This window comes from Chroicocephalus ridibundus, chromosome 4, assembly GCF_963924245.1.
Source record: "Chroicocephalus ridibundus chromosome 4, bChrRid1.1, whole genome shotgun sequence".
Taxonomy (NCBI): domain Eukaryota; kingdom Metazoa; phylum Chordata; class Aves; order Charadriiformes; family Laridae; genus Chroicocephalus; species Chroicocephalus ridibundus.
In genome coordinates, this window is record NC_086287.1 from 55,244,495 (window position 1) to 55,259,895 (window position 15,401).

The 15,401-nt window shown below is 35.8% G+C and overlaps 1 protein-coding gene across 4 annotated transcripts in view; it reads left to right on the forward strand.

Annotated features, from left to right (window-relative positions):
- PPP4R4 (protein phosphatase 4 regulatory subunit 4) overlaps nt 1–15,401 on the forward strand; it is a 109,921-nt gene that overhangs the window by 37,696 nt on the left and 56,824 nt on the right. For 3 of the 4 annotated variants that reach the window (XM_063332686.1, XM_063332687.1, XM_063332689.1), the window contains exons 6-11: nt 1,204–1,310; nt 4,004–4,111; nt 8,625–8,746; nt 11,259–11,381; nt 13,982–14,151; nt 15,210–15,329. In XM_063332686.1, coding sequence (XP_063188756.1) covers nt 1,204–1,310; nt 4,004–4,111; nt 8,625–8,746; nt 11,259–11,381; nt 13,982–14,151; nt 15,210–15,329 — 750 coding nt within the window. The remainder of the gene's footprint in view (nt 1–1,203; nt 1,311–4,003; nt 4,112–8,624; nt 8,747–11,258; nt 11,382–13,981; nt 14,152–15,209; nt 15,330–15,401) is intronic. The other variant, XM_063332688.1, reaches the window with a different exon arrangement.

Genomic DNA, 15,401 nt, shown 5'->3' on the forward strand with positions numbered 1-15,401 from the left:
GAGGCCTTTCGTGTTACTTGGAGGATCTTTCTGTCAGAAAGCTTGGAATATTCTAGTTGTTAAGCGTTTTTTGTTGGTTTGTTTTTTTTTTTTTTGGTAAGTAAAAATCAAAGTTCAGCCTAACACAGTGTCCTGTCTCTGGCAATGGCCACTTCATGGGAGAGACGGTGTCTAGGTCAGTAACTGGAGTTAGTATTACTAGGCATGGTGAGTTTGCTGCCATAGTTCAAAGACCAAATAAGTAATACACAGTTTTGTAGATAACTACTGATATGTTTCTTTATGCAGTGTTATAGTTAGAATCATACCTTACGTACTAATTCTAGTCTCCTTACAGTGGTAAGATTCTCTCACCTCCAAATTTCACTTGGTAAGAGGAGGAGAAAAATGCTTTCAGAATATTGTTGGACTTTCCTGCCCTGTGTATTTTCCTTTCGTGGAGCTCTGTGAAAGAGATTGAGTGAGGAACTGTGTCAGGCTACAGGAGATACCTCTCTGTAAAGTTCCTCTTGGCCTGGCACCTGGATTTCTGTAATTCTTTCTGGGCAAAAAATAATATATCTAAACATGGTGCTCTGCAGGCCTGCCTTTGGTTGTTTCTATCGCTTTAGAGGTGATCCAACAAATGGCAGCAGAGCTCCAATAAAGATGCAGGTTTTCTGTGTCTGTATGGAAATGAAACCTCTTTCCTACAGATCCCCCAAGTATGCGTAATCAAGAGGGATCATTGCCTCAAAACTTTGCATCCAAAGAAGTGTTCCCTGCGAAAACTTATGAGGAGGAACCTTAGAGAGGCTTCCTTTTCGTTTTTCTGCATATTTATTTCTTTTGTGTGCAGGAACATATTTAACAACTGCCGTTAAAATTGCCAGCTAACAGCGACAAACATTCATATACAACTTAGTCTCAAAATAAAGACACAAGTTGACAGGTGTAAAACTGTGGCCATGATGTGAATTGTAAACTGATATTTGGACCAAGGTACGGGTTTAATATGCTGTAATTAGCACTGAATATTAAATGTGGGTTTCCAATAGACTCTTAATGTACATAGGCATCATTAGTGTTAGTACTGATTAATTCCATGAAAAGGGTGGATGACATTTGGGATATGTTTTCCTAGATTTTTATTTTTTTTTAAAGAGGAATACATTATTTACTACTCACATTTATTCTATTCCTATTTCTTCTTTTTTCATGCAGATCCTGAATCCACTTGTTTCCAAAGCACAGCTTTCTCAAACACTTCAGTCTCGCTTAGTTAGTTGTAAAATCATGGGAAAATTAGCTAATAAATTTGAAGCTCATATGTAAGTAGACTGTACATATATTTTCATTCCACAGTATACACCAGTATTTCTTTGTTAGTGGGCAAAAACTATTACAAGAAAAGTAGACTTTATTGCACAAAGTAAATGCTTTCTTTTTACAGATCCCTTTATCTGGATGTTAATAATAATAAAAAAATGTTCATTATGTAACTGGCACACTCAGACTTGCTGATGTTTGTAACTTCAGTTTGTATGGTCTTCCACAGGTTCGGAGGGGTACCATTTTCATGGCGTTCTTCCCTATTATTTTTCTTACTAGGAAATAACCCAAACAGTGGATTTCTCTGTAATTTACAGAGACAAAACACAACTTCAGCACCTTAGAGTTTCATGTCATAAAGAGAGGAATCCTGTTCCTAACTTTTTATTTGTCTAACCAAATTTAATGTGGAGATTTTTTTTTTTCTATCCCTAATTATATGGAGATGTATCAGGAGACACTATTGTTGCCTGATGATATCCAGCTCTTAGATTCAGTTTCTGTGGCTTTGAACCTTGGGTGCAGAACAGGGAAGCAATGGTGACAGGAAATCGGAATAACGTATCTGCCTGGAGCAGTTGGTATGGTGCATTCTTACCCAGGCTTATGATAGCAGGACCATTTCAACAAATGGGTTTCCTATCCAGGCAATTGGCAACATGTAACTTTTGCATTACAAAAGAAATCCACTGAGGGCTACTAAACGGACAGGAATCGTGCCTGGCTCAGGAGTCCGCTTTAATAATGATTTTAGTCTGCTCCAAAATGCAAGAATTCAGCATGAATTCAGCATGAAAATGTGAACAACAGAACCATATGACAAGACATTTAGGAATAAATTTCTTTAAATTATGTTTTTTTTTCTTCAATAAAAAAGAACTAGGAGCAACCAAAAAGAAGCTATCTACACTTTAATTTGCGATGTAGACTACACTTGTTGGACATGCAAAAATTAATAAGCATGGTGAAATAGTTTATTTTGAGAATGTTACCAAAGCCTTTGTGTCCAAAGAAGAGCAGTGAAACTGGTGAAGGGTCTAGAGCACAAGTCCTGTGAGGAACAGCTGAGGGAACTGTGTTTGTTCAGCCTGGAGAAAAGGAGGTGAAGAGAGACCTTATTGCTCTTTACAGCTACCTGAAAGGAGGTTGTAGACAGGTGGGGGTTGTTCCCTTCTCCTAGGTAACAAGGACAAGAGGAAATGTCCTCAACTTGCACCAGAGGAGGTTTAGATTGGATATTAGTTAAAATTTTTTCACCAGAAAGGTTCTCAAGCATTGGAACAAGCTGCCCAAGGAAGTGGTTGAGTCTCCATCCCTGGAGGTATTTAAAAGACGAGTAGACGTGGTGCTCAGGGACATGGTTTAGTGGTAACTTGGCAGTGTGAGGGTAATGATTGGACTCTGATCGTAAAGGTCTTTTCCTGCCTAAATGATTCTATGATTCTGTGAAATCTTTTTATCTTCAAAATTTGTAGAATTCTGGCAGAATCGCAATTGCTTTTATTTATTTGATGTTATATTCTCATGAACATGAAGAGAATTTCCAGATCACTTAGAGTCTTCTGAGAAATTCTAGTAGCGTTAGTCATAATAAGTTCAAATAATCATACCTTCTTTTGTTGGGTTTCTTTAATATGATTCCTTGATGTTCAGAAATAGGAAACCCCTCAGATAGTAGTGCCATTTCTGTACAAAGCTACATGTTATGAAGGTGGCTGAGAATTTTCTGGGACATATCGATCCTCTGGTAGTGGGTTATGAGTGCAGTTCACTTTTACAAAGTATTTAAAAACTCCTGACCTTGGAATAGAACGTTAGTTTTTCTACCTTCTGTTCCACGAGCTAGTTAAAAACCAGTCTTTTGTGGAAGTAGTCCCTACTACTGCCAAGACTTTGCACAGTTTTTGAAACTTGAGGCTACATTTTGCTGTAAGAAGTAAATTAATTTTCACTGGGATGAATGGAAGCTGTGCAAGCTGGCTTGAAAATTTGCTTGTCTGTGGCTTCGTATCATTTCTCTTGAGTTTCACAACAACATAAAGATTTGGATAGAGATATTTTATGAATACTCATGACAGCATCTTGGGCAGTGAAAGGAAACACAATGGCTGATTTTGCCAAGTTACAGTATGTGTTTTTACTTAAACAGAATTCAAAATAGTTATTTTGTATCTGCCATTGATTTAACATGAATACTTGGGTCTACTTGCACAAAGGCATTGCAGTGCTGAAGCTTTTAATCTGAAATTCTTTTTCTACTTCCCAAATATCTCTTTGGTGATACATGCATACCAATGATGAGATATTAGAGACAATTAATTGGGATTTGCACTTCTATTTATATAATTCTTTGTATTCTTACAGTGGCTGTTCAAAAATTGTACTGAAGATGGTTATTAAATGAGGACAGCATCTCTAAGCCTACTTTTTTTTGTAGTTTTAAAAAAATTAGGTAAAATACGAGCAAATTGTAATTACTGTGAATAATCCTTTTCTGTTTTTTTATAGCACGTATTTGTCTGATGTACAGTATTCTTTCAGAATTGCAAATTTTCAGAAAAATCATTTGCCATATGTGATATTTTAAAAAAAATGCCATTAGAAGTAATGTAAGGGTAAAATTTGAGTACTATGGAGTGGATTTTATATATCCTTGTTCTGCATATTAATAAAAAAATGTTCACATTTTTAGTATTAAAAGAGAGATTCTGCCATTGGTAAAATCACTGTGCCATGATGTGGAATATGAAGTTAGAACTTGTATGTGTCGGCAACTGGAACATATAGCTCAAGGAATAGGGTAAGTAAATTTGCATAACTGCTTCTAAACGCAAAATCTTTCTCTAGAATATTTAATGGTAGCCTAAAAACGCCTTTTAAGATTTCTAACAGCATACACAATGATGAATTTGGAGTGTACAGATGTGTTCTTAGGAATTGGCTGTTGACAGTTGGCTCTCTTCCATTTTCAGATTTTTATTTCTCTCTGGTAGTAAAATTGCTGAAGCATACAGACAACGGGTTTTTTTGTAAATAATGAGTTCATCTATAGCTTCTTGAAATCTTCTCCGTTACTCACTGATGTCATTGGGCTTATTTAAAAATGGAAGAGGATTATGGCAAGTATTAGCAGTTTCTAATAACTACTGTGCAGTTTTTTTGTGAAAGGATGCTAAATGTGTTTTGTAAGCAAATTTCAGTTCAGTAGCAGCTTTTACTCTTAAGCTTGAAGACGTTCAATATTGCACATATAAGAATAGAAGCCTGGAACTTTTATTTTAATGAATAAAACTCACACAGGATTGGTCTCTGGGGAAACAAATATTTTAAAATTCCATGTCTGTCCACTTGTTATTGTGTCAGGAAGAAAAAAAAAGCGGTAACTTCTGTTACAGCTTAAAGAAAATATCATGTGAGGTTCCCTGCACTACGTTACACAGCAGGGATAGATTAGTTCTTAAGAGTCCCTCTGGCTTTTAAAATTGTGAATTTATGAGAAAATTCAAGGATGAGGCTGAAACTGAAATGTAATTCAAAAGATGCGGTAAATGTGCACTTCAGTTTGTTAGTAGTGATGTTTGTGGAAAAGACGCTTTCCTGTGGCTGTGGAATGATTTTTATTTTTTTTTTTTTTTTTTTAAGTGGAGAATTATTTTGTGGTTTAGATTCTGAGTTAGTTTGTCTAAAAACAAACAAACAAACAAAAACAACCAAAACCAAACAAAACACCAGAAATTCCTGAAGCAATGGTATTTACCTCTCAGCCATGGAATACTGGAAAAGTATATGTTCAGGCAGTGTTTTAGCTTACTCAGATATAGGGAATGAATATTCACAGCAAGAACTAAGCATTACTGCCATGTACTTAATTTAACTTTGCTTTTTTAAGGTCATACAGGATAGTAATTTCTAGATTCCTGGACAAACTTGTCTTTATTGCATACGAAATAATTTTACATGTGTGCTTTTGGCACCTCTTTTGCAAAGTCCTTGTCCTTCCAAAGTTCAAAGGATGCAAATAATGTGAAAACACAATATTACTCATCTCAGTAAAGTTACTCATTTGTTTTTGTACTTACTTTCTTTTGTAACAAAATGTAGGCTAGCACGGTAAATCATTTTAACATTTTCCATATTGAATGGCTTTGACTGTAAAAGAACTTGTGATTACAGAAAAGAAAGGTAGTATTTGTTAATATTGTTGATATTTGTAAAACTGGAAATTTAAAACATGTTTTACTAAATTGAATTACTGAATAATTTGAGCTTGCATTTATTTTTACTGTGTGCGTGTATCTCATGTATCTTAGTGTATCTTAAAATTTAATTCTCTTTAATGGAAGATTAAAGATGAGTGAAAGAGGGGACTCTGTTTATCTTCAGGGTGTGACTAGTTGGGTTTTTTTTAATACAACTACCGAGTTTTGAAGGAAGGGACAGTTCTAACTGTCATACTAGTTTGAGGATTTTTGATGTCACCAAAATGGAAATCCACAGAAACATATTTGCAAAGCATTTTTTTCCCCCCGCCATGATTTTTGGTCTTGATTTAGGTTGCTGTCTGGCCCTTTTCTCCCCTGACCCTTCCTAGGCCTTATGTTCTTGTCTATCATCTCAGTTGCTTTCCTCAGTCTTTTCTCATTTGTTATTGCTCAATCCCATGAGATTTTTTTCGTGTCTTATTTGAGATGCGGTCTGCATTGCCACGGATTCCTCTAACCTCCTCACTTCACCTCTGCTATAGTAAAGAGGTGAGAAGTAATCATATGAATTTGTCTTTGAAAATTATTTGTGACACAGAATACAGCAAAATTATTTTTTTTTTACATAGTGTAAGTATGTTATTCTGAGTAAAATAACTCATATCTAGGCTATGCGTATAGTTAGAGAATATCCCTTTCAGATATTACTGAAACATTTTTTTATGTTTTAAAAATGTACAGCTGCACAGATTTCCTTGCCTTCTGGCTCCGTCTGTTAAGAAACAGAAAATGTTTTTGGTGATAGCCTTTAGGAAGCACTCACTGTTCATGTTAATCTGTGTGAATTTGCTTTCAGAAGTTTTATTTTACATTTAAGATAGGTATATGTACATCCAGGTGTTAAAATAAGAATTAAATGTGTACATTTAGTTCTCGCTCCTCCTCAAAAGGCTGTTTAACTTCAATGTATACTAACCAGTGTGGACGAAGAAGCAAAAAAGTTGTTTTCACTTGTAACAAGATGGCTGTATCTTATAAGTGACCGTTTTGGAAAGGAAATAAAATTTTCTTCATTCTGTTTAGTGCCTTTGAAATGAACTAAATTGCATTTATTATACCTGGGAGCTGAAAGTCTTAAAACAAGGTAGGTGTTATGCAGTGTCAAATGACAGTGTTACTGGCAGTTTACCCAGCCTTAGAATAGTGGTTTAATAGGGCTAAATACATAGTTATCTATTAATGGTCCGTTCTGTATATTTTTCTTTAATTCTTTCCTCCCCAACTTTTATTTTTAGCATTAATATATCCATGTGCAGTGTTCTCTCTGTGAGGTTTTTGCCTCGTCCCTTCCCAACAATTTAGATGCTTTAATCTTTAGTCTCATAAAAAATGGCGAACTGTTGGTATTTTCGGTATGTAAATTAATGCAGTCTTTCATGTTGAGGATGAATAGGTAGTAGGAAAAATAATAAATAATAATAAAATAATAAATAGAAATAAGTACATTTTTAGGTAAATATTGAAGGCATAATATGGCAACAGCCCCAATGCTTATTTTTACTATTTAGTGATGTTACCACTCAATGATATCATGTCATTTTCTCATCATTTTATATGAATGATTGATCCTCCGGAATAACACTGTTAAGCTACATCTTGATTTGCTGGTAACAATAATAAACTCTATAAGGTTTGGAAATCGCTGCTGATGATTATAAACATTTAGAAGTGTTATTGTTCATAACAGATTACCAAAGGGAAAGCTGTAACTTGTTTAGTCTGACTGGAAGGGATATTTGGGGCATTTTTATTTCAGTAAAAATCTGGCAGCCTGGATGTTGTGATTAGTTTTGTATTAAAAATCGCGATGGAAATGAGAGTCGAAACTCTTCATTCGCAGTTGCTCAAAGTGTAAAACCTGGTTTTGATTTTGTCATCTTGATTAATGCTCACATAGTGTAATTTTATCAGTGTTTCCCTGCAGTTTTATGTTTTGAGCAGTATAAACATTGAGGGCCAGATCCTTGGCTATTAGAAACTGCTGAGGTCCCATTCTTGAGACGTGGTGCTTAGAACAGCTTTCACTAACTGACGAGCAGACCAAGAGCTTGTACATGTGAACAGAACAAAGTGGGCTTTTTAACTCAAATGCAGACGAACACTAGACATCTTGATTACTATAAATAAATAATAATTTAAAAAAAAAATGAAAAAAAAAAAGTGGAAATACTGTGTTTGTCTTCCCAGTTCTCGTTGATAGTAGGGCTGTAATCTCGTAAAACAGTCAAGAATCAGTTGTATGCTGGGACATGGGAAATGGTGCTGGATGGTATCTTTTATATAAGCTATACTTTTGCTCCAAGACGCGAATCTCGTTTCGTTTTATTTATGCCAGTCGCCTTACTGCGCGTATGTTTCTGTGTCAAGAGTATTTCACTGCTCCTTAGTCACCTCTCTGATTAAACTCTGATTTCTAAGTCAGTCCCCAATACAGCAATCCACTGCCAATGTGTAGATTCAAGTTGTCAGGGCTGTCACACAGGCAGACAGGGCTAGTAATTACCAAGGCAAAAAGAGACAAGCGGAACCCCTTCTTCGTTACTTTAAAACAAGCCTAAAAGCTACTACTTGGACTAGTTGGGAAACCGTGTTTTCCATGAGCAGTAGTTGCTTACCCTCTGCAAAGGAGGCTTATCTTTGAAGCGTAAGATTTACAGACACTTCATTCCAACATGACTCATGTTTAATAATTTTGGGCTTTGGGCCATTGCATTGAGCGTTTTCTGCATCTTTGATCAGAAGAGTTTTCTTAGTGAGACAGTGAAGTAGCTGGACTCCTTTGAGTTTTTTCTTCAGACTGTATTTTCTCTGATTTATTTCGAGCTAATTTGAATGCTTTTCTAGTGATGAAGTTTCGTATTTTAAACTTGGCTGACAAAGTCCTGAGATCGACTGGAGGTTTTACTTAATTTTCATTTCCTTACTACTTTGTCAAATTTTCTATCTTGACTACACAAAAAATATCTAAATGGGTATTTCAAGAATTCTGTTTTGCTGTGGCAGTACTGTTTCGTTATATGTTTTCTCTTGACTGCTTGCCTCGCTTTGCAGGACAGAACTAACAAAAACTGTGGTGCTTCCTGAGTTAGTCGAACTGGCAAGAGATGAGGGCAGCAGTGTACGCCTTGCGGCTTTCGAGACGTTAGTGAATCTGCTTGATATGTTTGATGCAGGTAAGAATTTAATTTGGGCTTACTAGTCCACTTCTTAATGCTTTAATGCGCCTTATTTATAAATGTATGTAAATGTTTTTTGTTCTGGCTGCATTTTTCAGACCTTTCTGATTTTTTGTTTATTGTTTTATCCTTTATGTATTTCATGTCTTGCAGTGTTTTATACACAGTAAGTTTTAAGGAAAGTGAACCAGTTGTCCACAAAATCAGTTATCTTATTCGAAGCTTCTAATGTGATGTGACTAAATGGAATGGGTAAAATAACTGTATAAATGATAGGAATATTGGGTTGTTAGTATTTACTTAATGCTATCAATGCACAGAAAACAAAATGTTAGCTTAACAGATGCGATTGCATGTGCTTTTTTTTCTATTAACTAGTTTTTGCCTCTTAACTGAAGTAAAGCTAGTGCTGCCTACAGACTGCAGCCTGCCTTCTGAGCTAATACGGTATTTGTGTATGTATCAGTAAACCTTGCCGGTTTTAACATCTAGTTATATATATCCAATACATTTGTAAATGTTGGAACAGAAAAAATTTCTTCATGTCCTATGAACTGCAGTGTGCACAATTGATCAGGTTTGGAGGTACTAAGCATCAGCAATTACTACTTAAATCCATTTAAACTTGTGGGTAGATGGCCCTGAAAGCTTTCCTCTTTGCAATGAGAAAGTGTGTCTATTTTATAAAGCTTTTCTGCATTTAAAGCAGAAAATGTAAATGCTTGTATTTTTCTCAGCACTCTGTATCTTTCCTCTGATCAACATACATATTTCATGCTTCTCCGGGTGTAGGGGTGAGTGTCTGTGTCTTCATCTGAGGAAGGAGAAATTCTCTGTTGTACCCGGTTCTTTTGGCATAGAGGCGGTGGGTTGCCTACGCGCGTGGTGCTCGGGTTCTCATCACAAGTTCAGTTCAACATTGATTGGGGCAAACTTTCAGGAGAGCGACTGTGAGTGCTCCAGTGTAGGGGAACATTCTGGGTAACCGCTGTGCCTTGGCCTCCAATCGGCTGCTCTCTCTAGATTTTTTCAGGGGGATGTAGAAGACAGTAACAGCCAGCTTTTCTGGCTCTATCACTTCTGCTCTCTGCTGGGTTTTCTTTCTTTACGACTGGAAATGTACAAAGCAGCAAAGTACATGATAGTGTGTATGAAAAAAATATTTTACATCATTGATCACTGTTCATTATTTGCCACTTTGCTCTTTATACTGTCTTTTTCCAAACTCTTTGGTTGTTTATCTTCATTAGCAACTCTGGATTTTGCACCACATTTTACTGACTTTACTACTCCTTCCTGATACATAACTGAGGAGCAAATATTTACTGTACAGGAACTTAGTGATGAATTACTAAAATACATGATTGCAAATAAGCCATATGGAGGAGTACATAAAAAAAGATAGTTTTGGGGAGAATACCGTAAATGGACATTTTAGCAGTTAGCGCTTATATCAGTAAGTATGATAGTAGGTTATTTTTCAAATTATTGAGCCTTTGCATTGATGCTATCAAGTTTATACTTCTCTCTGCACCTCCCAATATTCACTCTTCTTCCCCTCCCCCAGTTGCTGTAACTACTACTTTTAGCTATTGAGAAAAGCTTAGAGAAAGCAATCCGGGATTATTTACAGGTTTGTAAGGAATGTGTTTCTAGACATTTGGTTTGTATAGTTTCTTGGTTTCCTGGCTGAACTAGAAAATGAACATTTCAAAGGTAGATGACCCACAATTATATGCTAGGGTTTCTTTCTCACAATATCAAAATATTTCTTCAGGTCAACCTAAATATTTTGTTCAAGCATAATTATTTGCTGGATTTTGGTATTGATCTATCATTTAAAAAATCGTAATCCCTTTAAAACTTGGAACATTTTAAAATACAATGGTTTTATTTAAAACAAGTTAAAACATAAATTTATTTGAACATTTACTCCTTTATTTTATAAGGAGACAGAGTGCTTGGACTTGTCTTTTAATTTCTAAATGATTTCATTGCTTTCCTCTGCCATTAATTATTTTTTTCTCTGTGAATTTACCAAAAGATTTTCAACCTGTTCTTCTCAATAGGTTGAAAAAATTCACTTCCAGCATATCCAGATTTTTCTTTTTACTGTCATGGTCATGTTTGGTCTTGATCTCTCTGCATTCCTACTATTGTAGGAAATCTTATTGCAGGAGTACTGCAGTAGTCTTTCTATCCCTGTATTCTTGATGAATTGGAGAAGTTAGTGTCTATTCATTTATTTTTTGTCTCGTCCTTTAATGGGGGATTCATTTTCCCTAAAAACAAACAAACAGGTAAGGTGTTAAAATTTAGAACCTGTATTATGACAGTATGTTTGTAATTTTGTATACCTCTTGTTTTCTACCTCCAGTGACAGCTTGCCAAAAATACTCCCGAGCATGTTAAATTATATTTTTCATAACTTATTATGGAAGTCCATTCTCTGTGCTCTTTTTTAGATGTTGACAAATGGCTAACTTTAAAAATTTCTCTTGTTTTTCAGATGATAGGAGTCAAACTGTGCTCCCCTTAGTGAAATCATTCTGTGAAAAATCCTTCAAAGCAGATGAATCTATCCTAGTTTCTTTATCATTCCATTTAGGGAAGCTGTGTAATGGATTATATGGTATGATTTAATGTTCTTTTAAAAAAAATCTTAAAAACGAGGGAAGACTGGAGAATTGGAAAACATCCAGATTTTGAATGTATCAAATGAAATGATAGTTAGGAAAGGAAATAGGGAAGTAAAAGTCTGAAATCATCTATTGCATATATATTAGATTTTGTGGATTTCCTCTTTGGGTGTCCTCTGTTTATTGGGGTTTTTATGTTTGGGCAGGTACAGAATTTTTTGTTTAGACAGGGTCAGAAATGGAAGCATGGTGGTTTGTGTTTATTGGTTTGACTGATTTGATTCCTTCTTGGATATTCTGGAGCTTGTGAGTTGGCTGGCTAACTTTTCAAAACTGGAAACCTTTGAAAACACAGTACGATGTTAACTGTGTATGTTCACCTCTGTGCTTGATGCCCTTTTTGAGGCACAGTACGGAGTGTGGCCCATAAGGAACTTGAGGGGAGAAAGGAGACCTAATGGTGTGTGGATTCCCAGCTGCAGCTGCGGCCAGATCTTTTCCATAGTTTTTGTGGTTTTCACTCAAGCACAGCAGATCTTTCCTTTATCATTCTGCCCACCATATACCTGCTACACAGAGCTTACCTGGGGAGGCACAGCACAGAATCATGGTTTTACATTATAGAGAATTTCTTCCTAGACTCTTAAACCCTTTGGTCTTTCTTACAGATCTTTAAAATAATCCTTTATGAGTATGTTAGAGACCATCAAAGGGACTGTTGCTTCACTACAGATAACTTGAAAGGGCTGTTCCACAGTGACAAACTGTTATTTACAGAAACATAGAGCCAGGACAGTCCATCCTGTTTTTATCACGTCTTCCCAGTCATCGGTTCTCTAGGTTGAATGACTTTAATTGCTTATTTCTCTTCACCCCTGAACTCTGTCTGGCAAGTTCATATTTTTCCTGAAGTGTTACGCCTTAGGAGAGCTGAACAAAGTGAAAGGGTTACTTCATGTGTCTTGCAAGCTATATTGCTGTTTACATTTTCCAGTACGAAAAACTGCGTTTTTTTGGGGTTTTTTTTGCAACAGTTTGCAATAGTTTGACATTATTTGTTCAAGTGCAGCCTATGAAGCCTTTTTTTTTTTTTTTTTAAATTTTTAATAAATCTCACAGCTAGTTAGTCTTTCTCTTTCCTGGCTGCGTGCAGGTGATGTGAATCTAGCTAAACATGGTACTTTACCTCTGTCCTAATGGAATAATAGTCTAAAGTTTTAAGAACATGTGTCCAGTTTATGAAGAAAATTTTAAACTCCATCTTCTGTAGCATAAGCGTTCTCCCTCCTAGGTTGATGTTATCAGAATATTTAATAAGAAAAGTCTCTAATACAGCATTCAAAAAAACCAATGAAAATACTGAATAGTACCAGAACTAGGATAGACATTTCTTCGTATATTCGCCTGTCTTGTCAGTGAGCCATGGATAACTTTCTCTTAACCACTTTTCCAAGCAGTTTTGCAGCACCTTTGTAGTTTTTCACCTTCTTTCCTGATCCCTTATTTTGCTTGTGAAAAGCATGACCTTTACTGCAGGTTTTGTATTCACAGGTCCTGTTATCCAGTACTAGAAGGAAGTGGAATCAGTTTGACAAGTTTTGCTTTTGCCATGTTGGCTGCTACTCATTTTCTTGTTTTCTTTTCAGTATTTACAAGTAGATTTTTTTACTTTTGTTACAAGTTTTTCAAAGACATGAAAGTAATCTGACCGATCTATTATTATATATCTTGTCCTTCCCCTTTGCAACTATTAAATATCGGTACCACTTCAGCTCTTCTCCATTCTGATATCTCACTTATTTAAGGTTTCCACACCTAGTACTTCACATACTTCTGAATACTAGAACAAAGCACATCTGACCCTGCACGTTTTGAAAATGTCTCATCTTTAAGTATTCACTGACCTGATCCTTCTCTGCTTAGTGCTTGAATCTTTGTCACGCTTATTAGTTGTGCTGAGCCTGATGATGTTAGTGGAATTTGAGAGAGAAAAGCAAAGCATTAAGCATTTTGACCTTCTCGATATGAATCACTGACAGCTTTCCTCTCTCTTTTGAGTAGAAAACTGAGCCTGTCCTTTATTGTTCTCTTACTACTAATGTACTTATGAAATGACTTGTAATTTTTGAAGTCATCTTGCTAGTTGCGTTCCAGTGTGTTATGAGTTTTCTAAATTTATTCTTATGCCTCTTTATCATCTGTGGTAACATGGCCTAATTTTTTGACTTTCGTCAGGCATGCATTCTTCATGTGACTGAGTTTCATAAAGGTCTGAAAATTTAATCAGGAAGAAGTCAGTGTTAGTGGAACAAACAAATGTATTCACAACCCTACAGTTAAAGTCCTGAGTATTTCAAGAATTATGTAAACAGAAATTAAGATGCATTCTGTTATAGTGTTATAGTTACCTGTCATTTTTCTGTAAACACTTTTTTTGCGTAATATGTACTGATGATACTCTGCTAGACTCAAGGTGGGGGGAGGAGGGATAAAAATTGACGCATTTGATGGATTTGTAAATGAGACTTTTTTGGGGGACAGTATAAATAGCATTTGTAATGAGGAAAGTAAACTTTTTTTTTTTCTTTTTGAGGCATTTTCACTCCTGAACAGCACTTACGGTTTTTAGAATTCTATAAGAAGCTTTCCACGCTGGGTTTACAACAGGAAAATGGTCACAATGATAATCAGCTACAACTTCAAACTCTGGAACAGGAAAAGAAGTATATTTCAGTGAGGAAGAACTGTGCTTACAATTTTCCAGTAAGTAACATTCATTTAAGGTTAAATAATTTGTGTCGTGCCTGTGGTTCACTAAATGGGACTGCATGAGTGATAGAGAAGTTATTCCCAAACTGTACATTCTTAACTAGATCCAGGCTGTCTCCTGGAAAGTTCAAGTTAATAGCTTAAAGTAGAAGTTGTCCAAAAGCGTTACAAGGAAAGATTCCTCTTTTTGGAGCCTAAGAAAATTACTGGCAAGTTTTGACTGAGAGCGCTGCTCTAAGAGGTTACTGGCCTCATTCTTTCCTATACATTTCCTCCAAACCCTTATCACAAAGGCTTTGAGAAAACGGCTGTGAAACAGAGTCCCCAATTTCAAACCAGTCAAAGCTAGGGTTTCGCATTTGCTGTGTTTCCTGGCATTTCAGGGAGCTGAAGATTGAATCTGAATGGTTAGATTCATGTTTTAGTCATGTTCCTGCCTGAATACGGAGAGTCTTTTCAAGTTTATGTGAGGTCTTTATACTTACCACTCATGTTTCTGTAAATCTACTTCATATTTTGATGTTATGCATTTATATTTAAAGAAAATATGTTTGTACCAAGAGCCAGTAGACAGTTATTTTTATTCTACTTTTTAAAGACAAGCACACTGTATGTAGGTAGACATCTGTTGGTTTATTTGACCAAAACCAAGGTATGTATACATACATTTATATTGAAATTCAGATGCTTCCTTTGCTACTTGCTAAAATGTTCTTTGTTTTTGAAGTCTCCAGTTGCAGCTTCCACTAGTGTATGGAAACATAAACAATATTTATAAAACTAAGGTTTTCTATCATGTGGTTTTAATCTATGTCTTCAGAAAAAAACCTGCAGCATGTCTGGAAGATATGTAAATCCAGTTTAGTTCTCAGTTCCAGAACTTGTCTAGTACCTGTGTTTTGACACAGCCATCAAAAATGCCCCACTTCCTCTTTAAAATCACAACCTGTTATCTCCCAGGCGTCTTGCTGGTTGTGACTCAGTGTTTTGATCTGATAATCTCTGATAGTGCGGTCCTTTAGCTATACAATAAAAGACTTGTCTTTCCACAGGCCATGATTGTTTTTGTGGATCCAAAGAACTTCCATTTAGAACTATATTCTATATTCTTTTGCCTTTGTCATGACCCCGAAGTTCCCGTCAGATATACTATGGCCATGAGCTTCTATGAAGTAAGTCTGTAATGGTTTGTTGTTAGTACTTGCGTGTTTTTATTTTATGTTGTTTTCTTCTTTAAACTCACA